This window comes from Eumetopias jubatus, unplaced genomic scaffold, assembly GCF_037043125.1.
Source record: "Eumetopias jubatus isolate StellerSeaLion01/CBP00866 unplaced genomic scaffold, mEumJub1_p1.0 scaffold_10, whole genome shotgun sequence".
NCBI lineage: Eukaryota > Metazoa > Chordata > Mammalia > Carnivora > Otariidae > Eumetopias > Eumetopias jubatus.
In genome coordinates this window covers 50,649,245-50,676,901 of record NW_028274816.1, presented here as the reverse complement: position 1 = coordinate 50,676,901, position 27,657 = coordinate 50,649,245, and the positions used below count along the sequence as shown (strand labels likewise).

Here is a 27,657-nt window from a genome sequence, read left to right as displayed (position 1 = left end):
AGAGACCAAGCGCCAAAGGGCTGTGGTGGAAGGTGGAGGTGCAGGTGCCCCCAGAGAAGTCTGCGCACAGCCGCAAAGCACACGTGTCCCCTTCAGAGGTGGGTGTGGATGGTTCATTGGGCAGAAGTCACAATCCACGGGGCAGAAGGCAGCAGTGGAGAATGTGACCAGTCTCTGCTCAGAACTTATGGGACAATGTGCTTGCCTTGTCCTGCTGGGGCGGAAATGCAAGGAGTGGAGAAGGAGAGCGAGGGGGTGCCACACGGGGAGAGGAGAAGCCAGGTACCTTTCAGGAAGCACAGAAAGGGTCCAAGAGGAGAAGTTGAAACGGCAACAGAACAGGAACAGAAAGAGTGAGGAGGGTCTATGGAGTGGTGGGGAAGGAAAACAGAGAGGCTTGGGGATGGCTCCAGACCCGCTAGCCACAGGCACCGATGCCCAGCCGCTCCCATCCACACGCTGCTTCTGGGACAGGCGGGGAGGTGAGGGGGGGCCAGCTGGGATTGGTGTGCGCACACACGTGGACACACATGCACACACCGCGCATCACACTGCAGGGCACGCACCGACGGCTCCAGGCACTGCTCCTCGGAGATGAGGCTCATGAGGGCCTCGGCCAAGTGAGTGCCGGAAGCAGAACTAAGGTTCCCAGCTTGGGGGGCGGGGGTGTCGTGGAGGTCAGTCCCTGACCCCTGACTTGGAGAGACAACAGGCACCCCGTGCTCAGATCCACCCGTGAAGGCGGGAGCTGCTAGTCAGAGGTGCTCTGCTTCACCGCTGAATTCCTGGCACCCCACTCAGGGCTCGGTAGGTTTTAGGTACTCAGAGTTGACGAATGAAGGAGCGAACAAAGGAATAAGGAGCAAATGCTTAGTGACCGGAAATAAACGATCAGGAGAGAACGGGCATACTTCCTGCGAGGTCTGGAGTTCGCCCTGCGCTTGTAAAATAAAACAAATGCCAGAGAGCACTCCTCCAAGAGGCTGGACTGAGTCTCTGAGGACAAAGAGCAGCACTAATAAAAGCATTGCAGGGCTGTCTTGAGAAGTAAACACGGGCTGGGGGAAGCTGGACCCACAGCTGGAGAACCCTGAGCGCAGCCCATCCCTGGTGAACGGGCAGCTCCCAGTAGCCTGGCCTTCCCTTCCTCTCTCACAAGAGTGACCCAGCTGACTCAAACCCCCAAATGCTCTGGCCTGAGCTCTCCTGCTGCTATCTGCTCCCACAAATCCCTCCAGGCCTCCCAGCCTCCACCACAGAGGAGGCCAGCGCTATGCCCAGGAGGGCAGTTTGGGCAGGAGAGGGTGACGTGGTGGGCAGTGAGGCTGGCTTGGGCCTGCGGAGCGGTGAGTCCAGTGGCAAATGTGCTGCAAGTCAGGTTGGGTCTGAGTCCAGGAATCTTCCACCGCTGCCCACCCCACACCCCTGCTCTCCCTGCCTGTGGCCCCCCCCCCAAGCAGAACTCTGCAAACATAAGCCCCAGCCACGTGCTGAATGGGTGGGGAGAGGCCACAGGGCTTGAAGGACCACGGTGGACAGGGGCACGCCCCGCAGGCTGCTCCAACCACCCGATCTCTGACTGAGCACTTACAGGGCTCGGCGCTATTCTAAACGAAACCCTTCACCTACTTGAGTTCATTTCATCCTTGGGACAATCCTGAGAAAGGAACGGGTAGGATCCCCGTTTTACAGATGGGGAGACTGAGGGGAAGGGACTCATCTGAGGTCACACTGCTGAGAGGTGACACAGCAGGGACCAGGGCAGATGGCCAACAGAGGGCCCCTGCTGGCCCCGAGGAAAGTGCTCCACAGGAGACAGCAGGCGCAGTCCCGGTCCTGTGACTCTGGGAACAGCTCCCCAGCTCTCTGAACTCTGGTTTCCTCCTCTGTTACAAGAAGATAACGGCACCCACCCTCTTGGGGTGTGTCTGGGACTCTCCTGGAACCTGTACTCGCAGAGTTGTTGGAGGACTGCCCAGCATGTAGTAAGTCCTCAATGAACAAGAGCTGGTTTCTCCTCCCCTGCCCTGCCCACTTCTAACTGGTGACATGAAATCAAGTCACCGCGAGTTACACTGCTGCCCAAGAGACCGGGAGGCAGGTGGAGGGGACAAAGGTGCCCAGGGCTCCAGGCAGGGTCTCTCTCCACAGGGCCAGCTGGGCGCCTTCTCGTGGAAGTGGACCACTGCCACTGGGCACAGACACCCCTGAGTGCGCTGTGTCCGTGGCCCTGCTGGGGATGGGGGCCCGGTGGGCTGGGTGGGCTAGGTCGGCGGGTGCAGGCCCAGAGAGGATTGAACCTGCTCAGGCCAAGCCTTTCCTGCGGCGTCCGGGAGGGGAAGGAGCCGTGAAGAGGGCAGGAAAGGCCAGTGCTCCCCAGTGAGAGCGTGCAGCCAGGACAATGGGCAAGCGGCCAGGCGCGGGTCACAGAAAGAAGGGCAGGGCGACCAGCGGCCAGGAGCACGAGTGCCCACCGCAGCTCTGAGACACCGGGACGCCACCACCATCCTCACAGGGTGGGCTCTGTTCACAGAGAATAACCGTGATGTGTCGGCACCAGAGGCCACGGTCATGAGAACCATCCGTCCTCACGCTGGGGTGGCCTGTGAGGTGGCCTGGGCAGGGCTCCAAACACAAAATGGGTGGCGGGGACATGAGGGGGACAGCAAGGGCAAGGCTCCAGCCACAGCAGTGAGGGGCGCTCCCGCCCCAGCTCACCTTTTGAGCCCCCGAGAAAGCGTGGTAGAAGCAGGACACGTAAGTCATGATGGCCTTCTCATCTGGCCTCAGAGTGCCTACAATATCTGCGCAGAGAGAGAGAGAAAGAGAGAGAGAGAGGCAGGAGAGAGTGACAGCTGCAGGGAGGGCGGCCGGGGCCGGGCCCGAGGCTCATGCGGGAGGAATAGCGCTTGCTCTGGACTGGAAGCCAAACCCCGGCTCCGGCGGTGTGGGCACATTTCGCGGGGGTTTTGTAGGGGCAAAGGGGCAAGTCCAAATCGATGGATCCCTCTTCTAACCAGAGCTGGGTCTCTGACACTGGCTACTGGCTTTGGAGAGGAAGCCTTGTATAGGGCCAGAAGGGTAAAGGCTAACCAATCTTTCTGAAAACATCAGTGAGATCATGTCTTATGTAACCAGCTACCACCCTAGGACAGACCGCCAAATGGTCTCCAGGGGCCCTGAGAATAAAACTCCTGATCCCTCACTACTGTGATTCTACACATCTTGGCCCTGTTACCATCTCCAACCTCATTTTTCTCTTCTCGGCTATTCCTGGAATAAGCCAAGCTCATTTCTGCCACCAGACCTTTGCACCTTGCTCTACCATCTGCCTGGGATGCTGTTCCTACTGATCTTCATCCAGCAGCTCCTGCTCATCACGGCAGGTGCCTGCGCAGGTCAGCCTGCAGAAGTCTCCCACCGCGGCCCCCCCTGAAACAGCCCCCCGGCATCTGTCCCCCACCATCCTGCCCCATGTTCTCTACTGTGCTCATCACCACGTGAAACGACTTGATCTGTGGCCACGCCTGTCGCCTGTCTCGCCCACTGGCATGTCAGCTCCATGAGATCAGGGATCCTGCCTTAGTCCCTACTGTATGCCCCATGCCTAGAACAGAGTCTGGCCCAGGTTGGGCACTCAACAGACACCGTGAGCAAAGACTACAACATGGGCAGGGCCGCCTGGAGTCGGGGGGGCGGCTTCCAGTCGGAGAGAGGCCACTGCCGTCTGCAAGAGAAATGAGGTGAGCGTGGGAGGCGAGAGGCAGCAGCGGCATTGGGCAGTGGCGGCGAGGTGGGCCTGCCTGGCCCTGCCCGGTACCTTCTGCGCTCCCGAAAAGGCATGGTAGAAGCTGGACACATAGGTCATTATGGCCTTCTCGTCGGGCCGGGCCGTGTTCACGATGTCTGTAAGTGAACAACAAGGGTTAAACCGCCCAAGTAGGGGCGGGCGGGGGGGGGGGGGTCGCTCACTGGGATCCAAAGTCTCCCAGGGCCACAGACATCCCAGGAGAAGGACCCTCAGAATGGATTCAGTGACCCCTGGTGACTCCAGTGGGCTTGTCCACACCCTTGGCCCCTCCATCCCCTGTGGTCTCTAGAAAGGCCAAGGCTGTGGGAACTGGATTAGAATGAGGCCACTTCCTCTTTCTGAGAATGGCCTCAAGGGGCTGCTAGACCGTCAGCCCCAGGGGCCACCAGAGGCCAGAGCCATGGGTCCTGGTTGGGGGCGGTGCACGGCTGGGAAATGGAGAAAAGCCGGAAAAGGAAAAAACAAACACTCCCTTTTATGGGCTCCAAACTCTGAGCCTGGGGCAAGCAGGGAAGGCAGCCGCCTTGGCTGTCTGCAGGAACCAGCCCTCCCTGGCCACCTGGCCTGCTCACCCCGAGAGAGGGGCAGGACTCGGGCAGGACTCGGGCAGGGCTCCGGCAGGACACTTATGCGGCCCCCAGAACCTATCCTCTTCAAGCCCCTCCTTTCCCGGCTTGCCCATCCCTCCCTGAGCCTGCCTCGTCTGCTCAGACTGCTCCCGCTCCGGCTCGGGGCCAGGACTGCTGTCCCTGGTTCGACCAGCTTCATTCAGCCTTCTCACTGGCACGGCCAGCTCCCTCAAGTTACCGCAAGACATGCCCACAGAACAGGGCGGTGACGGAACAAAAGGGATGTACTTACCCTCCGCATCCAACATCTTGGGGATGTCTAGGTATTTCTCGGCCACTTCGAAGGCATTGTTCAGGTTGGTGACAGGGTCGTCCTGGGGGAAAGAGGAAGAACTGGCAGGGGCAGGACCGGAAAGCGCTCTTCAGGCAGTTCTCAGCCCTGTGTGCTGCGGTGGGGACTGGAGGGGGGGCACTCAGTCTATTCCCACCCAAAGGAAGGCCTCTGGAAATCTTCGTGGGGCAAACTGTCGACTTTTTCTCCTGAAAAAATGTAGCTGGGCTCTTTTCTTACACTTTCCAGCCCTCCAGACCCCAGATTAAGACCTCCGTCTTGAAACCTGGCAAGTGGGGTCCAGACCAGGCACTGGGGGCGGGGGGGGGGGGGGCGGTGACGGGGAGGGGGTAAACCGAGAGCTTCCGAGGTCCAGCCTTCCCGAAGCATCCCTTCACACTTGTCTCCCCACTGTCCACAGAATTCAAGACCCTCCCTCATGTGCCTTAGTCCATGTCCAGCTAGAGCCCAATCCAATTGCTCAGCGGGGCTTAAACAGGCCAAATGCACGCTCGTGCCCTACCCCCCCACTGGGAATGCACCCCCCCCCCCCGGGGCCCTTCCCCAACCGTGCCAGCTCAGGTGCATCCATCCTCCGACTTGTCTGGCCCTACCCCCTTCCCACCCGCATTCAGCCTGAGCACACGTGCATGGCCTTGTGGGGCAGGTTTCCTCCGGACACATTATCCTGCCTTCTCCACTGGTTGGGAGCTCCTAGAGGGCAGGGCCTTGGTCTTACGGGATTGTAAACTTTGTACAGGCAAATCAGAACAGGCCCCTACACGGGAAACACCTGCCAGCGGTGATGGTCTGGAATTCCTTACCCCTCTTCTCCGTTAGGTGGAGAGAAAATGCTTCCAGAAGCTAAAAGGTTAAGGTAGGGGAGCTGGAAGGCACGGCTGGCCAGGCCCTAAAATAACCATGGGCAGTTGCAATGCCCATAAAGGGAGAAGGGGACAGTCCCCAAGGGGAGCAAGGGAGGTCAGACCCAGCCACGGAGCCTAGGGTCTGGTGACAGCTGGTACAAGGCTCTCCCAGCCTGCCCATCTGAGTGCAGAATCCAGCTGAGGACACCAGCTGTGGACAGGCTTGGGGGAGGTGACCCAGCATCAGGGTCAGGGTCAGACTCTGTGGATCTCTGGGCCACTGAGGGCAAAGCAAGAGGCAAACCTTTCTCAGCTTGTCATACTCGATCAGCTCTGGTCGGTGCCGGTGGATCAGTGCATTGAAGGCAAGACCGTCCTTCCAGCTGGGGATGGAAAGGCGAAGGTGAACGGGAGGGCCCTCGCACCATCCCGCAAGCGCTGGTGGCCCGGACGCCCACGGGAAGGACTAATTCCCATTTATCAGGGTAGGGGATGTGCCGGGCACTGCACGCAGACAGCAGGGTGGAGTGGCCGGAGGTGGACGGCCTGCGGTGCAATCCCAGCTCTGACTTGCTGTCAGTGCGACCTTGGGCAAGTCTCATTACCTCTTGCTCTCTCAGTTTCCGTGTCTGTAAAATGGGGTAGTAACAGTACCTACGCCCTGCTGGGGGGTTGTGAGGATGAAAGGAGGGAATACGTGTCATCACTTCGACCAGCCCGACACGTGACAAGTCCTTTATGAGCGAGGGCTCACCTCTGGGACAGAGTGACGCCCCTGAATGGGACAGCCGGCGGCGGAGGGAGACGGCCCACTGCAGGACTTCCGCCTCGGGGCAGCGAGGGAAGGGGACGGGCTGCAGAGCTCTGGCTGGGCGCTCACCTGATGTGGAAGTTCTGCACGTTGACATTCTTATACGGGGCAGTCTTCCTCTGACACCACAGAAGTAGCCCTTCCTTGGCAGAGGTCTCTGAGGAACACACAAGGGCGGTGAGCACAGGCTCAAAGCCCAACGCTGAGCACCCAGCCCCATGCCATGATACTCTGGGCTCGAGCACAGGAGTCGGACTGAGAGCAGCACAGCCGGGAGTAAGAGGTGCTCCTGTTCCAGATGCCGCAGGCCTCTGCTGGTCCTAACCACCGGCCCGCACACACGCACAGCACCGAGACACCACCTGCCCAGGGTTCTCCCAGGAAGTGGCAGTGCCAGGGCCACACCAGGACCTAAGACCATGCCATGCTTCTGACCACAAAGCCTATGCCTTTATCTGCCAGATCACGCTGCCAAACAAGCCCCTGATGCTGGCCTCGGCCTCTTCTGAACAGTGAAGAATCAGCAGAGGGTCTGGAGTGCTGGGCCCGGCCCGCTTGGTGGCGGCCTCAGCAAAGTGGAGTGGGAGGGGCCCAGGTTGTCTGTCTGTTCCCCAGGGACAGTCTGGGGGTGCTGGGGGCAGGGGACACGTCTGTGCCGGTCACTGCTATGGCCTACTGCAGGAATCCCCTTCACGTGCTGGCACACCCAACTGTTTGGAGGGGAAGTGAAGCAGCTCACTCCTGGCTGGCCTGGACTGGCCCTCGGGTCATGGAGGCGAAGGTCGGAGGGTGGGGGTGTCAAGCGGAAACACTGGTAGGTACTGATCCACGGGAGAACCAGGCCAGCCCTCACTCCGTCACTACTTTGCTCTGTGACTCAGATTCCTCGACTGTAAAATGGGGCCAATCGTGCCCATTTGACGAGCATCGGGTGAGGGTCCACGGAGATGGAGACCACGGGAGCTGAAGGGTTCTGGGTGGATACCAGAGCTGGGCAGCTGCTAGGGCCCCCCTCACCTGCAGCCTGGGCCAGCATCTCACTAACCACTCTTGCACAGGGCTGGGCCCTGGGAGGGATGCTGGGGAACAGGGCAGAGCCTCAAGCAGGAAGACAAAATCCCAACATTGTAATCTAACTCGCTCCAACCTGGGTGGAAGCAGGGTGGGGAAGAAAGGCTGTCCTCTGCCAGTCCGCAGGCTCTCACCTTCCACAGAGATGTCCTGGATGGCGAACCTGAGGATGATGGTCCAGATCATTCCCAGGGTCATCTTTGCATTGCCGTCCACAATCTCTGCATGCAGAGAAGGGGGCAGAGGATGAGAAGGTTGTTAAAACCAGAGGGAACTCCCGCTGGCTCTGCGTAGAGATGAGCTCTGATCATCCGACGGGAGCTACCCAGGCCTGTCGGCCACCCTCGCTGGGAGATGTCACCTGAATGCTGGGATGCACCGTCCCCAAAGCGTTCTGCTGCCTGGCACCCGCGGGCCTCTTCCCGCCTGGCCAGCTCGAGCCTGCGCCTCCCTGAGGCTTGTCCCTGGCGCAGGGCCGGCACTCCCAGCCATCCGTCTGCGCCTCCCTCATGCCGTTACGGGTGCGTCTCCCCGCCGGCACGTGCGTCCTGTACTACTGTCTGTTGACAATCTGTCCACCTCCTTCCACCCTTGTCCGGGCCACCGTGGTCTCCCCCAGAGCTGGACACACCGCCGCCTCCGTGCCCCGTGCGCTGCACCTCCACACGGCTGCCAGGGCGCTCACTTTAAAAGATGCATTGGATGTGTGCCGCTTGCCTGCTTAAAGCCCTACCACATCTAAGACGAAACCTGCACTCCCCAATCCCACTTACGAGCCCTGCCCTGGGGGACCCAGCCCCTCGCTCCCCAGCACACTCTGGCTGGGTCCTTTCGGCAAGCCAGGTTCCTCCTTGCTGGAAGGACCTCATACCTTCCGTCCGCCCACGAAGTGCACCCCTCGGCCCTTCCCTCAGACGGCCGTCCTTCCCATCCTAGAAGCCTCTGCCATCACATCTCCCGGGATGGCTTCCCCAACCGCCCGTCTGCAGGCGCTGCCCGGTGCCTCTCCCCAGCAGCCTGTTCTCCCCCTCACACGCTGACCATCATTTGTAACCACGCATTTGCTAGTTCACTTGCTCGAGGCCTGCCTTCGTGAGCACCGCTGTGTCCCCAGTCCCCGCCCTTTTGGAAGCTACGAGGCTGCAGGACAGGGACAGCAGGGACGCAGGCCCAGCTGGTAAGGCACACACTTCCTTAACTAACCAAAAACCCGCTACAGTCTCCAACTTCTGGGAGTGAGACAGAAGGGTCTGCACCACACATTCTTCAGCTTTGGGCGCTTACAGAGAAGTCCTCTCTGCAACACTCAGGGCACCACGTGTCTCGTGCTGGGTAAGAGAAGTGAGGGCAAGTGGCCTCATCCCTGAGTCCATCGGCCAGATGGGCCACGGCAGTCCTCTGAAACCCTTCTGCTCCCCGCCGCCCCCCAAGATCTCAGCGCAGCAGGTGCGGGGAGAGACCCTGCCCACTGACCCTCGAGAACAGGACACTCTAGAATGGGCTTGATTTGGACAGGAGGTAGAGCAGTCACCCAAAGGAGGGGGCCGAACCTTCCCCAAGGGCACACTCGGGAGGGAAAGGTGGGCGCTTGTGAGCCACCATGGAGACGCTCCTCACAGCCAAGCCACGCAGGCTGATGGAGAGGGCAGCTTTCAGCTTAGAGTGTCAGGATAAGGAAACGTGCGTAGCCGGCTGGCTGGAGGCAGGGGGAAGGACACAATGTCTGTCAGGCCCTTTCCCAGGGTTAAGAAGCCCAGACCCAGAAACCAGGCCGAGTCTTCCCAGCCCAGGGCAAGGGCAGCCATCCAATCAGGAAATCTACGTTCCTCCCAAGCGGCGGGCACTCCAGAGCAGGGGGTGGATACGGTCTGGGGAGGAGGCCGCGGCTCCTTTACCCGGCCAGCTGCACAAGGAAGCTGGTCACGGGGGGCTTAGGGAGTTCCTATGAGGGGAGTTGGGGGGAGACAGCTTCTCTTGTGACACTTGCACCAGCTGCATCTCGGACCCACAGCTGTGCCCCTACGAGGAAGCCAGGTTTCAGCTACGGTCCAGACCCGCGTGGAGGGTAGGGCGACGGGGGCGGGGCAGGGGGCTAGGCTTTCAGGTATTCTGGAGCCCCTGGGGGCGCCTCCAGTGGGCTGCCTTCCAGCTTTGTCCCAGGGCCCAACGGTCACAGGGACTGGGAGTGAACCAAGTTGGGCATTAAGAGAGAACATTTCTAGATGGGAGTTTTTCTTCAAATGAAAACTGATGAGTGCCACCGGGTCTCTCCTCTAACCCCTTCTGTCTTTACAGGCTAGCATTTGAGCAAAATAAATGCAGCTGTGAAAGGCAGAAAGATGGCGCAGAGCCAGGATGAAAGATGCACGTAAGGACAGAAAATGTGAGGGCCCAACTGATTTTGAGGGTTTTGATTTTTTTTTTAAACAAACACCTACCACCTCAACCAGGGCATGTGACACTTGGCACCCCTCCCGGAGAGGTCCCGGGTGGGGGCAGAGCCTTGGAACTCAGCACACACACTCTGGCCTAGAGTCTTGGCCAAACTCTCAGAGTCCTGTCATTAACAGCAATTAGTTGTTTTTGTTTTTCTAAAAGCTGGGACAACATGGATGTCAGGGTGTCGGAAATCCTGCTCTAATGAGCTGAACTGTGAGCACGAGCTGATGGGGGAGCTTCTGGGCTCCATCAGGCCTCGCCTCATCTCCAAAAGCTCCGTGAGCTCAAGAGGAGCTGGCTGCTGGAGGGATAGCATGTTGTTGCTCTAGGGGGAGGATCTGGAATGAAGGGTCACAGTCCTGGGCATCCCCACGGGGCGCAGAGGGTCCTGGGTATCCAGTCAGAGGCCACACTCCCTTGGGCCGTGTGGCCAGCAAGGTCTCATCGCTGACCTTTGCACTTGCACCCCCCGGCCCAGAGCCCTGACACTAGGCCTCGAGTGTCCTTCTCTTCTCTGCACCCTTCCTGCCCACAGATACCAGGCAGGACCAAAGGGCCAAGGTGCTCCAGGCACAGAGAGATGCCTGGCCACGTGTCTGTTGGGTGTCTCTGGGGCCCAGCACAAGGAGCGCGAGTGAGGGCATCCAAAGTCCAAGTCAAAGCCATTCCTGCCGTGCAGAAGAGGCCTGCCCTACATGACAGGGGTCATGGATTCCCGAGTCCTGGATGGATTACTCTGCAGGTGGGGGGTGGGGGAAGTTGTGGGTTCAATGATCACATCGAGAAGACAGTCACTGTGGTCACTGCAGATATATATTGGAGCTTTACACACCCCAAGTGCTCTTTCTGCCACCCACGCAAGTTCTGTTCAGAACACAGAGCTCGGGGCTCAGAGCCTACAGGTCAGGAACCGAGCCGCCCCATCCGAGCTCACCTTCCGCCCCGATGGAGACCAGCTTGACTCCTTTGCTGGCGATGAAGTCCAGAGCTTTGTTCACATTGTTGATTTTGTGTACTCTCATCTTGCCCCGCTCCGGCTTAGGTAACCGCTCTCCTGAGAGTCACACACCGAGAAAGAGAAGCTTCAGTGACCCCACTGCTCTGCGGAACCGGCCGCCACAGTGCTCTGCCCCCCAAGCCACCCCCAGGCCAGCACCCAGACACACTGCCATGACTCAAGCCTCACGCTCCCCCTAGCAGGCACGGGACCGCTGGGGTGGGCCATGTCCCCGCGACCTGCGACAGCCCACCTGTTCCAGGTGTGGGCTGTCCTGTGATGGAAAGGGGCCTCACCTGAGATGACCTCCAGAAGGAGCATGAGCTTGAGCCCGTCTCGAAAGTCCTCGTCGATGTTCTCGATCTGTGTGCCGGCCTTCCGAAGGTGGGAGTTGCACCAGGCTGTGAACGTCTGGGGAACGTGACAGAGAGGCCTGGAGGGTTAGTGCGGCTGTTGGGGCTTTCTAGCAAAAGGGCCAGACACACAGTCCTGACCCTGGGACAACAGTGGTCACCACGCAGCCCTCGTACGCACTATTTCTGCTCTTTAAGCGACCCGGGCAAGTCGACCTGAGAAAACTGAGGCTTAGGGTAGTTAACAGACCCACTGCACCATCAGCCAGGGGGTAAGTGGCAGAGGGTGGACGAGAACCCAGTCATGCAAATGTGACTGAGCGTGAGGCCCTGAGTATGGAAGCGAGACACAGGGTCTCTGCTCTCGGGGACCTTATGTTCTCCTGAACAGACACATCCAGCTCCCCCACCCCCCGGCCGGCGGACAAGACCACGGGTCCCAGCCCCAGCCAGCACCAGCTTCCTTGCCCTTCAGGTAGGAGCTCGGGCAGCACAGAGATGACCTGGGGCAGGAAAGCAGCTGGAAAATAAAAGCCTTCTGTAAATTCAAGGGTTCCTCACATGGGTCTCTCTCCGAGCTTTGGGTGGCCTGGCAGCGAGCACCTCCCCTTAAAGGCCAGGAGCACAGCTCCTCGGAGCCCTGTGCAAGCCTCGTTTGTTTCCCTGCAGGCCAGACACCCTCTATTCCCCGGAGAACATTCCACGTCCCACCCTTCCAAATCTTAAGGGAGCTTGAGGGGGCTGGAAGGCAAGTGGGAGGCAGCCACCCACCTCCCACCTGGGTTAGGCAGCCATCTCTGAGGAAGTTTCTGTGAAACACAGGGCATGCAGATGCTGGGAGGGGACAGGATGCTTTCAGGCAGAGAGGGCCACAAACAAGAAGCCCAAATCCCATACACAGAATATGCAGCACAACCCCAGTCACTCAGCCGGCCGCTGGCTCGGCATGTCAGCAGACATCAACCCCCAGGACGCACGTCACATCAGTTAAAGATGGACGTGTCCAGACACCTTCTGGGGCAACTCAGCCTCCCACAGCAGGGTCTGGGAAAAATGCCACGCTTCTGTTTCTCACGGAGCCCCCATGCCCCGCCCTGCCCTTGCCCACCCCCGCCCCCCGCAGGGGCCAGCATGGATGTGGGCAGAGGGCCAGGGGCGCACAAGAGCACACTCCAGGCCCAGGCGCAGGCAGAGGCCATGTGGGGGGCGAGGGGCTGCCAGGGAGCCTCTGGCAGAGCACCATGTGTTTTGACAACTGTCACCACTCCTGCTCACTCAGAGACTCAACACAAGGCCCCTCCCAGACAAAGAAGCCGCCTAATTAATACGCTGCACCACAATGAGGATGGGCACGAGGTTTCCTTCCAAACCCACACCCGAATGGTGGATAACTGTGGGTGGCCCAGGGCCCCCCACCCCACGTCACCAACTCGAAGAGTCCCTCTGCATGGGGGACACAGACCCCATCCTGTGTGAGGCTGTCCCCTCAGCTAAGGGTGCCTGGGCCCTGCTGCTGCCTCTCCTGAGCTGGCACCTACCAATCCCCTCAAATCAGCCTGAAGTGCTGCTCCTTGGGGACACCCACACTGGCTTGCTTGGCCCACCCCAATTCTGACCTGGATGTCCCGTCCTCTGTGCAGATCTCCTCACGGAACCTTTCTCTCCGGGCTCTCACACTTGGGCGTTGTCCTCCGCCTCCCCACATGCATGAGCTCCGGCCACCAAGCTCACTGAGGAACACGGGAACGGGCCTTCCCACCCCATTTCCCAGCTCCCCCTATGCAACTCTCAAGTCGGACAAATGAGGGCTAGGCTGCTGCTTCCGCCACCCGTGCGGACACACCATCCGACCTTCTGAACACCGCCTCCCCATCCGTAACATGGTGAGTAGGACGGCACCCGAGTGATGGTCAGTGTGAGGGTTCACGATGGCGATGCCCACAGAGCACACGGCAGGTGCTCAATAAACAGCAGGCCCCGCTCATCGCTGGGCCGTCCCCAGATCTCCTCCTCTCCTGAAATCCTGCTGCCTCCTCCAGAGTGCCTTCTCCGTCCCCTGCCTACCCTGGCCACCACGCAGCCCTCGGCAGCTCTCAGCAGTATTGTCCGGTCATTCTGTGTCTTACTGGACGTCGCCTGCACGTGTGCAAGCTCCAGGGGTGTAGGGGTTCTATCTCACATCCCACGTGCCATTAGAATGCCTAAGCCGCAGCCGGCCGCAGCGGTGGGCAGTGGGCAGGTGTGCGACTCAACTGTCCTCCAAAGTGGCGGGCAGCAGCGGGCTGCACAGAGATGTGGGCAGGAGGCGGCCGGGAACGCCGGGCCTCTGCTCATGCTTGTACCTGCAAGACGCTGGCGAGCAGCAAAGCGACCAATCACTTGCCGAGGCTGAGGACCTAAGAGGGTGATTCCCAGAGGCCAAGCCCCTCAGGGTTCTGGTGCTGTCAGGGCCAACGTCTAGGCCCCTGGTCTGCAAGGCAGGGCCAGGAACGTGTCTAAATGGCAGCTCTCATCACCTTGGCCTGCCTGGGTTATGCCCACGAGCTCTCAAAGGGCATAGGTCCGGGTTCCAATGCCAGCTCCTTGACCTCCTTACGTTTCAGTTTCCTTCTTTGTAGGATGGACTTAGCAGAACCTACCTCCTGTAAGTTGCTGTAAGGATTAAGTGGGGGAGATGCTTTAAAGCACCCGACGCGGTGCCTGGCATGAAGTAAATGCCGGATGAACTGGCTGCCTCCCTCTCTGCAAAGGCCCTCACCCTCACCCCAGCCCCATAGTTTGCAGCGGAAATGAAACTGCAGGAGACCCTCTTCCTGTGGAGGCTGTGAACAAATCTCGCCTCATCGGGTTCAGGCTATCCGTCTTCACAAGGTCACTGCGCTATCTGCCCTCCAAACGTGCACCCCATCCTTTGCTCATCTTCTGTGGGGAGCACACAGACCCGGGTCAAAATCTTGCCGCCGCCAGGGAGGCAACCCGCCAGCAGGAGAACCCTGGGCAAGCAATGAGCCTCAGATTCTTCAACGATGAAACAGGGACAGCAATCTCTCCTCTTAAGTGAAGATTAAACAAAATAATTCAAGTAAATCACTTAGGACTGTGCCTGGCACAGATGAAGTAAGCACGCAGCGTTATACATATGTCAAAGAAAAATCTACTTTCAAATAAATGGTAACTACGTATTGTGTACTTCTGTCTCCCCAGCTGCAAGCAGGCAGAGTCCTAAGCAGAACACAGAGCAGGTGCTGGGGAGAATATCCACCTGCCCGCCTAGGAGCTGAGAAGGCTCCTGAATCTGCCACAGACAGAACAGAAACCCCACTGACAGGCTGCCCACCCTCCCACTCCATGCCCTGCTTGACTCTGTTTCCTCCTTCTGGAAGATGAGGGGCACGTACTGACAACCAGAGGCTCATGGACAGGGAGAGCAGGACCTCATAAGGCCATCCTCAGGGAACAAGGCCACCACAGATAGCCACTTCTTCAAGCAGTGACTGGTGAGGTGGAGCTGGAATTTGAAAGGGACATTAAAAATTCAGTTTTTTCTAGCTGGTTACGAGAATAACTCTCTACTTAAGACACTTCTTCTCCCTACCCAGTTTAGACGAGGATGTGTGAGGTGGAGAGTGCGGAGGGGTGCTTTCAATAGATAGAGGCCTTGTGCGCCCACCACACCACTCTCTGCTCTGCACAATTCTCAGAGCATGAGTTGCAGAGCCCAACCACCGGCATGTCCCAACGCTCCGCGATGCCCCGGGCCCATGGGGTTGGAATACGTCCATTCCCTAGACAAGCATTTGCTGGGTGTCAACCCCGGGCCAGGTCCTGGGCCGAGTACCCAGGCGTGAGCAACCGTGGACACAGCCTGCACAGTCATGGGGCGCCTGGTCTGAACAGGGAGAGGGTCTCAAGCAACTCAACTATAGAAGCAACACGCGCAGGGGAAGTGGTAAGAGTTACAAAGGGAGCGGACACCTCCATGGAGCTCACTGTGTGCTGAGCGCCATGTCACGTACTAACTTCTCGTATCTTCACAACTATCTCGTGGGGTAGCTGCCACCGTTGCCCCATTTTACAGATGAGGAAACCGAGGGTCTGAGGTGTCGTGACTTGACCACAGGTAGTCACGCGCCTGGAAAGTTACAGAGCTGGACTCTGGTGCTCGGAGCTCCAGAGGCCCCACTCTGAGGGGTCAGGCATGTGCCCTCCTCCCCGCTGCCCCCCGGAAAGGGACCTGAAGAGTGTTCAACATGCTAGCTCCTGATCTCATGGCAGGCGCAGACATGGGGAAGTTTCCCTAAGGAGGTGATTCTCAGACTCTGATACGACAGAGAAAGAGTGAAGACAAAAATAAGGGATATTTTCCAGATAACAGGAACAGCATGTGCAAAGGCCCTCCAGCAGGTCGGAGGGAAGGAACGGAGTGAGGCAGAGTGAGCTGTAGCAGGAGGCCGGCGGGGCCTACCTCATGGCGGCTGCCGTGTGAGGGCAGAACTGAAGGGGGCAAGGGTCGATGCACAAGGACCAGGAAGAAGAGAGAGTAAAAAGCCTCTGAGAGAGACCTGCAGGAGGAAGGCGGAGGAGCCCCGATGGAGATACCGAGTGACTGAGAAAGGCAAGCTCAAGGTTTCTATCTCGCTGGGGGCGGGGAGGGGAGCTGTCCAGAGATCCTGGCAGGTACTCTGTGGGAGGAGGAAAAGGCAAAAGGCATCGAGCTCAGCTGGGCTTTACTATTAAGGTCATTTTCAGGGTAAGCATGGACTCTGAGCAGTGTCTGTGACCCCGGGCACTCAGTGCATTCACCTGGCCGACAAATCCCACCTTGGAACCCCTACTGGGTACCGGGCATGGGGAGAAGCAAAGCAAGCAGAGAATTTACATGCTGGTGAAGGTAGGGGGCGGGGGGGGGGGGGGGCATGTCAAAGGTAATTATGCAACAACTGCTAATTACTAGTTCTCACTATTTATACGTAGTAACTCTTTAAAACCTCCAACCTCACGATTACATAAATTATCATCTCCAGTTTACAGATAAGGAAACTGAGGCAGGGAGAGGTGAACTGACCTGCCTGAGGTCACAGAGCTTGTCAACACAAGCCCAGGGCGGCTCCTTGTCCACAATGTCTGAGTGGGATGCTCGGTACTGGCCCGGCAAAGCAGAGCCAGCAGGATGGGGTCAAGAAGGGGCCCGGCCGCAGCCCGCCCCCAAGCTGGAGGGGAGCTCACAGGGTGAGGCAGGCAGGCAGCTCTGCCTCCAAGAGCTCGCCTGCTTCCTAAAGGGTGGCCCGGACCCAGCACAAGGTGGCAAAACAACGCCGGGGTGGCCCTGTTGCTCCTAGCCTGTCCTTGCCATTCTGAGAAGGGGGCCTGCACCCGGCCCTTGACCTATCTAGGGAGGGAGGAAGGATGTGGACTTGTCTGTCTTTGAGAACCCACGTGAAAAAAACCACAGAGAAGAGCCTTTAGAACTTGCCTCTGCACACTGGCAGCCTGTTCAAGATTCTTTTCTGGTTGTTAAAATAGCACTGGGTGTGAGTGGGGGAGAGGAAGGGGTGGAAGAAGAGAGAAAGACGGGCTTTTTGGTTCCTCTGGGATCCAGTCACCACTCCCAATGCTGTTGGTGCACCGGGGAAGGCAGGCAAGCTTTGGAGGGGCCCCTGGGCCGTTTCTGCTTTGTCACTCTGTGTGCGGGGGGAGGGAGGGGAGGGTTAACATTGCTGGCCATAAAGTCCTTCCTGTGTCACAAGGACCCCTCCCAGTGGCCAGGATGTGGGGCGGCTGGGTGAATGAATGATGGATATTGTTCGGGAGGTGACCGAAGCAGCCAGGAATGTGGCAGCAGGGGGCTTTAATGAGCCATTCATTGATGACTCCCTCCCCCAACCCAAAGAGGTAAACCCTCTCTACTCTGGGGCAGTCACTGAATAAGAACCAAACATTTGAAGACACAGGGCCACCGAGTGGCGTCCCAGTGGGCAGAGTGATGGTGAGTGGTGAGTCCAAGAAAGGGTCCCGGTGGGATGCGGCCGCCCCAGCTGGAGCAACTTCCCTTCCCTCTTTTTCTCAAAGACTTCCTGTTACAAAACACGGCCGTGGTACTGAAGGGGGTGTTGTGGAGGGAAATGTCTGTTGGAAGCTGGAATTCCACTAAGCCCAGAATAAGGGGAAGTCTCTAGAAAAGTCAGTCTGGGCCGAGAAACAGACTCAGCCAAGTCCCTTGGCTGGGGTGAACATACTGGCTTTGATTATGGGCCCTGGCAAGCAGGGGCTCCTGGACCAGGGTCGAAGGCTGCACTAGTCCTACTCACACGACAGATGCTCACGTGTGGATTCCACTGACTCCATGCTCACAGAATTTTAGGACCGACTCTTTGCTGCCGAACACTGCATCCCCCGCCTTCCGCCAGTATGCTGCCCACCCCCTTAGCAGGACCTCACAGGCCAAGAGCCTGACCCACGAGGACCGGCTGCATCTTTCCCCCGGCCCAGGACTGACTGGAACTGGTCACAGCAAACTCCCCCAGGGCACAAGGAAGCAAGACAGGGCTCCCTACGGTGCCGGGAGTTTTCAAACCTCGTCTCTGCAATACCGCGCTGGGTTTGCCGCTCCACCGGGGCGCCGGCTGCCTTGGGGGGGGGGGGGCGCCGTCCCACCTCCTGAACTCCCAGCTTGCCTGCTGTGGCCTCTGACGCCGCCCACGGTTCCTGCTTCCGTGGGTCCTCGGGAAGGGTGTCTAGGGCTTGGACACGAGGGAGGGACAGCTATTTATCCCAAGGATAGGCATCCAGCCTTATCACCCCTCCGCCTGGCCACTGCCACACTTCAGACGAGGCCTGGCCCCAGTGGGGCATCTTCTCAGGTCCTGAAAGCAGAAACTGCTCCCCTGACCCCCGAGATCCATCACCAACTATAAAGGCCCTTTCAGGGCCTGACGGCTCAGCCTACTGGAATCTGGGTTGCCAGCGGCCCAGGCGAAAAGGCGATCACCCTGGTAACAGCGGCATGGACCATCCAGGGAGTCTGTGAGGCTCTGGAACAGTTCTGAGATGGTACACATGAGTACTGTTTTGTTGAAGACCCACTGCCTTTACCAGAGCCGAAGGGGAGAGAAACCAGGGAGCAGGCCGAGAACAGAAAATGAACTGGCTGCCAGGTAGATGGATGCAGCCCCACCAGAAACTGAGGCTGGTGGTTTTGCAGCACGGGGGACACAATGAGCTGCCCCCCTCAGAACCCAACTCCACAGCTAGTCAAGGGCAGAGCAGGCCTGTTGCGTGTGCCTGCCCCATGACAACATAACCTAATTTGAAAGCAATTACAGGGAAATATGGAATGCTTCTTATGTCCTGGCCTGACGTTGCCTTATTCGGAGTTTTCTCAGCCTACATGAAAAAGCTCTGACTTCCCAGTCGGAGGAGAGGTATAAATACTGCGCAGTGGAGTTGTGAGCATTCCAGAGGTCCTGCGTGTCCACCCAGAAACCAGCTCTCCCCCCTGCCACCCCCCCCCCCCGCAGCCACCCTTCCGCCTCGGCCAATCACCCTGGGAAGCACCAGGAAGCGACAGACTGATTCTGCAGTGCCGTCCCCACCTCATGAGAAGCACTGGTCTGTAACTTTCTTGTCGCTCCTCACGGGGCCGGCTATTTCTCATCATTCAGGACTTCCCTCAGATGACATCCCAGAAGGTCTTCCCTGACCCTGACGTCTGCACCCTGCAATCATTTTACTCTGTTATGTCGTATCTGCTGTATATGTTACTCTCAGAAATTATGTCCTCCGTCCGTAACCAGTCTCCCACCAGAGTGTACCATAATCTCCACGAGAGCCGAGTCCGGTCCGCTGCATGACCCCATGGCCTTGCGCAGCCGCTGCTCAGTAAACCCTAGAACAAGCAGGATGGTCTGGGGGCTTCTCATGTCCAGTCACTGATGACTTCATAGTTTCTAATCCCATTTTATACTGGTGAGAGTCCTGAGATAGGGATGAAACTGCTTGCTTTCAACAGTTCACAAAAAGAAATCCCAGAGCTGTAGACATTCCAAAAGCCAGCCAGGGAAGACCCTGCTCTTGGCTTACTACTCCGATGCAAGAGGATGGGAGCCCTCGGGAGCCTCATTTGCTCAGGCATCAGGGCTGCGGGGCTCGCTGAGACCCTGGCGCAGAGGCGGGGCCTGGGCAGTGGGGGGCAGCGGGCGGGCTAGGAGGCACACTGAGGAGAAGACAAAGTGACACAGTGGGGAACGGGGGCTCTCGAATCTCACACATGGCTTCAAATCCTCAACACTTGCTGAGTGTGTGGCCTTAGAAAACAAACGTCACCACTCTCAGCTTCTGTCTCCCTCTTTGTAAAATGAGGGTAACAGGCTTGATGTGAGCGTTCGACAGGGCGATGCACACACAGCCCACAGGGAATGAGGGATCAGGAGATGTTCTATTCATTACTGGATCCTTCCCGTTCCCAAAGGTGCCACCTGCAGCGTCAGGTGAAGCCAGACCCCCCCACCGCCCCCAGGATTTGCCACGTTGTGGGCTGTACTCTGGTGGCTAAAACAATGCCATCTTCCCCGAACCTCCCTTCCCTTAGCCTGACCACCAGACGAGTAAAGGAACATAAGGACCAGACCTGGTTCTTCATGCTGCCAGAGACCCTTTAAGTCCAGAGGTTCTCGACCGTGGCTGTACACTAGGATTACCCTTGAGCTCTTCTGGTTCTCTCTCTCTCTCTCTCCCCACCCCCTCATTTTTTAAGATAATAAATACTGTTTTAAGCCACTAAGTTTTTTGGTTTTTTTTTAAGATTTTATTTATGGGACGCCTCAGTGGCTCAGTCGGTTAAGCGTCTGCCTTCGGCTCGGGTCGTGATCTCAGGGTCCTGGGATCGAGCCCCGCATCGGGCTCCCTGCTCAGTGGGGAGTCTGCTGCTTCTCCCTCTGCCTCTCCCTTCCCCCGCTCATGCTCTCTCCCAAATAAAATCTTTCAAAAAAAATAAAAAAAAGATTTATCTGACAGAGAGAGAGAGAGCACAAGCAGGGGGAGCTGTGCTCCCACTGAGCAGGAAGCCCGACACAGGGCTCAATCCCAGGACCCCGGGATCATGACCTGAGCCAAAGGCAGACACTTAACCGACTGAGCCACCAGGTGCCCCAAGCCACTAAACTCTGAGGCAATTTGTTACCCAGCAGTAGAGGACTAATGCAACACAGAGGCAGAGTTGCTGGATCATAGGTGTGCCATGTATTCTTTTTAATCAGGTGTACAGTTTGGAGAACCAAAATTTTTTTTTTTTTAGTTGATCCACATACCATAGAACTCACCCTTTTAAAATATAAAAAATCAGTGAGTTTTCGTTTATTCATGAGGCTGTACAGTTATCACCACTACCTAATCCCAGAACATTTTCATCACTGTGAGCACTCCCCAACCCTACCCTCCACCCCGTCCCCGGCTCCTGGCAACTGCTAGTCTACTTTGTCTCCATGCATTTGCCTTTTATGGACATTTCATATAAATGGAATCACACGGTATTCAGCCTGTTCTTAAGGTTCATCCAGTTGTAGCAGGTGCACTTTGTTACTTTTTGTCTGAGCACTATTCTATTGTATGAATGTATCATGTTTTGTTTATCCATTCATCCACAAACTGATGGACATTTGCGTCATTCCCACCTATGCTATGGTGAATAAGACTGCTATGAACATTCACGTGTAGGTTTTTGTGTGGATGTGTGTTTCCATTTCCTCTAGGTATATACCTAGGAGTGTAACTGCTGGGGCATACGGCAACTCTCTGTTCAATCATTTGAGGAACTACCAGACTGTTTTCCAAAGAGGCTTCACCATTTTACGTTCCCATAAGCAACGTAGGAGGGTTCCAATTTCTCCACATCCTTGCCAACGCTTATTATTGGACTTTTTGATTATAGTCATCCTGGGGGTTGTGAGGTGGTGTCTCACTGTGGTTTTGATCTGCATTTCCCTAATGACTAATGATACTGGGCATCTCTTCATGTACTTATTGATTTTGTATTAACCTTTTTGGAAAATATTTCTAGTCCTTCACCCATTTTTTAATTGGTTATTTGTCTTTTCATTGTTGTGTTGTAGGAGTTCTTTTTATATTCTGGACACTAGACCCTTATCAGATATATGATTTGCAAATATTCTCTCCCATTCTGAGGGCTGTCTTTTTACTTTCACTTTGAGTGTCCTTTGAAGCAAAACAAAAAAAGTTAATTTTCACAAAGTCTAAGATAATTATTTTTCTTTGGTTGTGTGTGTTTTTGGTATCCTACCTAATAAACCATTGCCTAATCCAAGGTCACAAAGACTTACGCCTATGTTTTCCTCTTTCTAGGTCTTTGATCCAGTTAGAGTTATTTTGGATATGGTGCGAGGTAGGGGCTAACTCCATTATTTGCATATGGATATCCAACTGTCTCAAGCACTATTTATTGAAAAGACGACTCTTAACCCATGGAGTATGTCTTCCGCCTTTGCTGGATATCAATTGACAATAAATATATGGGACCTGGGAGCTTCATAAAAATGCCTGAACTTCACCCCAGGTAAAATGAATCAGATTCCCTGGAGATGGGTCCTGAATAATGGAACTCAGGAAGCTTACCAAGTGAGTCTAACATGTTGCCAGGTTGAGAACCACCACTCTAATTTAACTCCTTCATTCCATAAGTGAGGAATCTGAGGCCCAGGGAGAACTAGGGAGCCCCTGGATTTGTCAGACTGAACTGGACCCTGGGGCTAAAAGAAACTCCCCAGAGAAGCAGAGGGGAGGCAGCCCAGGGTAGGGAGGTCACCCAGTCTGAGCTTGCTTCTGTTCTTAAATGGCCCTTTTCCGAAGCTATTTCACACATGGCAAACCAACCAACCAACCAACCAACCAACCCAAAGCTACTCAGATTACACCAAAGAAATGGGTCTTCCCCAAGGGGGAAAAGGCTGCCCTCCCCACAGAGTACACAGGGAGATAAAAGTCTGAACTAAAGGCAGATGGGGCCCATAGGGTTGAGGCAGAAGGCAGCACTCAGCTCTCAAAAGAAAGCTTTTTAGCAGGAAGAAGAGATGGGTGAGGCCTACCCGAAATGGCTACCTTGAAAAGAGAAAACTTCCACTCCCAAAAGGCAGTTTTTAAATTAGGGCAGCAGCAGAGACTGGGGACATGCCCTCCACCTCCTCTGGACCAATCTGGCATTTTGCTGTGAAACGATCAGGCACAGGGGCCCTTCACCTGGAGAACAGGGAGTCTGAACTACAAAAACCCCATTTACTTTCAATGGCTTACAGCTGAGCTCAGGTTTCAGGGTAGGGAGGGAGATTAAAGATCGTCTGGTTTAAACTCTGATCCTTCAAAAAGATAGCCAAGTGAGCCAATTCTGGCCCTGAGACTGTGTGGCTTGGAATCCGAACAGGTACCTAAGAAAACCAGTCTGTAGATTTAACAGACGTTTTAGCATGGACAAATCCGCCATGGACTTGCTTTCTAGATAACAGGCATCCGGTATTTGGGGAGACAGACGCAGAGGGGGCACTAAGCAGACTCCAGTGTCGTTCAGGCTACTGCTGCTCGGAGCCAGCAAGCCCACCCCAGAAACACCCGAGCAGAACTGAGAAGGGAAAAGGCAGGGATACGTATCTGGAAGCAGGGCAAACACCAACATTTCTCCCTCTGTTCACCATCCAGCAGGGACAGCCTGCTTCCTGCTGGAACTGACATGATCCACAAACTAGGCTACGGTGGCAGAAGGGTACTTATGCTAGGCCTACAAGTGATTTCTAACGGTGCATGTTCTGCTTTTGACAACTGAAACTCCTCCTCGGTGATCCTTTTCCATTTTCTTGTTTTGGGACGTTCTGATTTAATGGTCCACTGATCAGGCCAGAAGCCTTCTCCTACTCCAGTGAAAGCAGGGAGGGGTGTCCGGGGGTGGGTGACATGGCTAGGGCAGAACTGTGTTGGCCTGGAAATCCGTGCTCTTGACACAGTGGGGGAAACTGGAGCCCAGAGCAGCGCTCACATACACTTGTTTCATACGTTACTCTGTCCCACACTGGCTTCCCACTCACAGGGCCGGGGAGTAAGACAATCCCTTCGAGAAGCAGGGTGAGTCTGGAGGCCAAGAGAATACAGGGCATTTATCTGCATGATCAACTCCTCTCATCTCTGAGTGGACCAGCGCTGGCAGGGGGCCCACGGAGGTGCTGGGTACTTGTCAGCCTGCCTACCCTCTGCCGAGGCTCAGGGCAACTCCTCTCAGGGGCTGGCACCAAGTAGGGGCTTCGTGAATACTGGATGAGGGAGTGAATGAATCCATCGTCAATCTGGGAGGTGCCTCAGACCAGAAATTCCTGGCTTAGAGTTTGGAGTTTGCCAAGAGGTAATTGGTGGTGTTCAGAGTTACCCACTCTTGCCCTTAGCCTCATGTAAGCAGGCTCTGGTTCTACTCCTGTCACTACGATGGTGGGGGTGGGGGGCACAATTTCTGCGGGTAAATAAATCATTCTCGATTTGGGGGTCTTTTTTCCTTTACCATATTCACTCCATCTTAGACCCCTTGAACACACAAGATGGACAATAACAACAGTGTCTTGAAAGGATTTTTTTTTAAAAAAGAAAAACCAAAATAAGGTTCTATAGCCAAAGGGTAATTACAGGATTGGGAGGAACCAGTCAAGAGAGACTGAAACCTCTGACTCATAATTGCTCCATTAAAAATGGTGAAACCGTTTGCCCTGGCAGAGTGACAGGGCTAGACTCTCACTCTGGCCTGCCCCACCTACAGGCCTTCCTGGGGCTGGTACTGAGGCCTGGCCAAACCACAGAGCAGTCATAAGGGGCAACTGTCTCCAGGAGCAGTGTGATGTCAGAGGAGGAGGAGGCCCCCCCACCGCTCTCAGGGGCAGATCCGACTCCTGGCCCTGTCACAACAGAGGAGTGGCTTTGTATGTGCACGTATGTCGGGAAGAGCGCGGGTAATGGCGTGCCATCGTGAAGGTGTGGGGTCAGTCTTCCAGGGAGGACGCGGCGTCCCAGCTCTGTCTGCACCATCAGCACTGCTATGGAGCTGAGCTTTTTCAAAGAAGATAGCGAGAGGTGTTTTTATGATTGGGTGGGGTAGGAGGCGTCCCTTAATGTAACTGTACAAATGACTCACATTTATTGAACATTTACTGCTTACCAGAATTTGTTCTGAGTGCCCTACATTTTACAGATAAGGCTCCCAAAGCTGAAGCAATCTGCCCGTGGTCCCACAGCTGGGGGGTGTCAGAACTGGGATCACACGTCTTCTGACCAACCCAAGTCTGGCCAAGACTGCTTTCCGGTTCTGGTTCCCACTCTGTCGGGCCCCACGTGAGACCCCTTACGTAGTTTCTCTCCTTTGATCCACTCTAAGGAAGACAGGAACCAAGTGAAGCCCCAGAGGCCCTTGGCCAATTCCATCCGCTGTAAGCACCGCAGGCCCTGCAATGGGCCGCAGGATGAGTCATGGGAGAGGGAGGACAGGTCAGGTGACCCAATGAGAATCGGAGCTACGCTGAGGTGGCCTGGCTACCTCGACATTCCTGTGATTCTGCCAAGGTAAAAAGTAACCCGAGGAGTTTGCCTTATATGGGCACAATGACAGATTTCAACACAACGTGTTAACTGACCCTGCATCAAATCTGTTCCCGGATTGCATAGGAGAGGCCTGATAAAGCTCCGAAAGTATAGGAAATAACAATTTATGACAGGCTATCACACTGGTGACTCAGAAAACAAAGGTGCAGCCCAACTGCCATTGTGTGCCTTTTAGAGATATGGGGGGAGGCTGGTGGCTCCTAGGCCCAGCGGCTCTAGCCCTCTCCTCCTCCCACGTGGCAGGGGAGGCCAGGCTTAGACCCCTCCCTCTGTTCACAGGAACTGGTTCAGGGCAGGGCCTGGTTCAAGGCAGGGCCTGGAGGAAATCAATTTCAGGCTGGAGCAGAACAGCCAGTCCTCCATGGGTTCAGAGAGCCCCAACCACCTGCTTTCTCCCAGAGGAGTCCAAAAAGGAGAGACAGGAGCTGCGCTGGGAGGCACAGCCATTCAGGTCCGTGGGGAACAAAATGGTGAGGTCTCTGTGCCTTGACACTGCGTGAGAACCAAAGGAGGTGACAGGGCCTCTCAGGATTCCAGAATCATCCCAGCCTGGGCCCAAAATGCTGCATCAGACACCCCCCTCCCGGGCAGCCCCCAGCCCCCCAGAAGGAGACACTGCTCTGAGCCCCTCCCAAACCTCAATCATCCATTCTAATTTTCAAACGTTTTGGGTGTCTACTATACGCCACCTATTATTCTGAGCACTGGGATTAAACAGACAAACATCCCTGGGCTCATGAAGCTTCTGTTCTAGCGGAGGAGATGAGAAGTAGAAAAGAAAATAGGAGACAATGTGGTACAATACAACAGGGCAATGTGGCAAGAGTTAACTGGTGGAAGGGGCAGCTGAGGCGGGGATCAAGTTCAGCCAGTCCAGGAAGACCTCTGTGGAGGTGGCAAAAAGAGCCTGAACAGATAAAGAGCCACCGACATCCGAGCAGGGGCAAGGCTGGAGCAGAGGGGAGGAAGGCTAGTCCACGGGGCGCCTTACAGGCCATGGTTTGGGGCTCATTCTAAGACCAACAGGAAGTCTCGGGGGGGTTTCACGGGAGTAGCAGCATGACCAGATTTATGGTGCAGGAAGGCCTCCCCGGCGGCTGTGTGGATGGCTGGGTTACAGCAGTGAAGATGGAGAGGACCCTGAAGGCAGAGCCTAGCTCTCTAACACAACCAGGAAGCCAGGGCCACGAGGGGACCATGATCCTGCTCGGCACGCAGCTGCCTCCAACGTGTGCACTCAGGACCCACCCTCGACCACCTTCTTCAGAGACACACAGGCCCAAGGGTGAACCACAGTGGACTCCACCAAAGGGACACTCCAAGGCCAACAAGAGTAGAGAATGGGAAGTCATACCAAGGAGTGATTTCCAAACAGCATTCCCAAAAGAGCCCTGCCTTGAGGGAAGGTGCCACCTACTCAAATTTGCCCTCAGCAGAGCTTTTTGTTTGTTTTATAAAATGGCAGACACGCATGAGACTCAACTTGGAACAGTTGTGCTGCTGAGAAATACTGCTGCGTTAAATCTCAAATCCTCCATGCGAAATCCGTTCCAAAGGGCCGTGGCCCTTCCACGGTGGCCCCTGTGTCCCACCGGATGGAGGGGAAGACGGGGCTCTGGAAGGGGAAAGGGGAGTTTCTGGTGCCACTGGCGTGAACCCCCACCCCTCCCCTCCCCTGCTGAAGCCTTTGATCCTCTCTGCTCCGTGGGTGGCGGGCGGCGGGAGGAAGGCAGACACCACATGTGCGGCCATTCCAGTCTGAGGCGGGGGAGGCCCGCTCCCTTCTGTACGGTGGAGCAACAAACAAAGGGAAGATAAGAAGGCCTGTATCCCGACGTCGTCCCCGTCTCCCCCCGCCCATGTCTGGCCCGGTGCCCACTGAGAGAATTCGACGGGGAGCACGCGAGAAAGGCAGCAGAGGGGCCAAAGTAGGCAGCCGTTCTGCCTGGTGGGAGCGAACCCTTGCCATGAGTTCCACCTTCCACAGCATCCTCTCCTCTCGGACGAGAAAACGGAAAAGGAAGAACTACAGGCAGAGAGAATGAAAAATGCTCAGTTTATGTCACTAAGCATCTACTAAGGTGAAAGTGGCCTTCAGGTAGCTTTCCCACCTCCGGGGGGCGGGGGGTTGTGCTGAGATTCACGACAAGTAAAGAGTCAGAAGCAAGGGTCTGGGGAGACCTGCAGAAGCTGCCAGTTCTACCCCGGAGGAGGGCAGGGTCCGGCTGGAGAGGGACACGGCGGGGCAGACGGTGTGATCCGAGGACAGCAGAGGTCAGGTGACACCCGATCTAGGCTGTGAAAGAGGAGCACGATTCTGATAGGTGATGACCTGGGAAGACGGTTACTCCACATAGTGCGAACATCGAGAGCAAAAAAACACCAACGTGCAAATGTCTGGGGACCCCTAAGAGGCGGCAGGAGATGGGGTCCGAAGGCAGAGGGAGGCTGAAGAACTCCAAAGGTGTTCTTCGGGCCGTGAGGGGCAGGTTTCTTCATGACCTGATTAGATGTGAGTCTCAGAAAGATACCGTTCACGGGGCTAACAAGATGAAGCAGGGGCCTGGGGTGAAGCCAGCTGGGAGGCAGCCACCAGAGACCTGGGCACAGGTGGTACCCCAGGGACAATGAGGGGGGGCCGATGTCAGAGTGCTTCCCAGGTGCCGGGCATGGTGTAAAGGGCACACGAGTGTGAACTCACTGAGTCTCACCACAGTCCCAGGACGCAGGCGCTCCCCTCACAGAGTGGTTAAGCCATTTCCCCCAAGTCACAC

At 56.4% G+C, this 27,657-nt stretch overlaps 1 protein-coding gene across 1 annotated transcript in view; it reads right to left on the bottom strand.

Moving 5' to 3' along the window:
- The window catches only part of ACTN4 (actinin alpha 4), a 70,382-nt gene that overhangs the window by 15,583 nt on the left and 27,142 nt on the right, over nucleotides 1-27,657 (bottom strand). The window contains exons 2-8 of the mRNA XM_028090613.2: nucleotides 11,192-11,306; nucleotides 10,833-10,952; nucleotides 7,594-7,680; nucleotides 6,458-6,545; nucleotides 5,882-5,960; nucleotides 4,673-4,754; nucleotides 3,821-3,906 (exon numbers count right to left, since the gene is read on the bottom strand). Coding sequence (XP_027946414.1) covers nucleotides 3,821-3,906; nucleotides 4,673-4,754; nucleotides 5,882-5,960; nucleotides 6,458-6,545; nucleotides 7,594-7,680; nucleotides 10,833-10,952; nucleotides 11,192-11,306 — 657 coding nt within the window. The remainder of the gene's footprint in view (nucleotides 1-3,820; nucleotides 3,907-4,672; nucleotides 4,755-5,881; nucleotides 5,961-6,457; nucleotides 6,546-7,593; nucleotides 7,681-10,832; nucleotides 10,953-11,191; nucleotides 11,307-27,657) is intronic.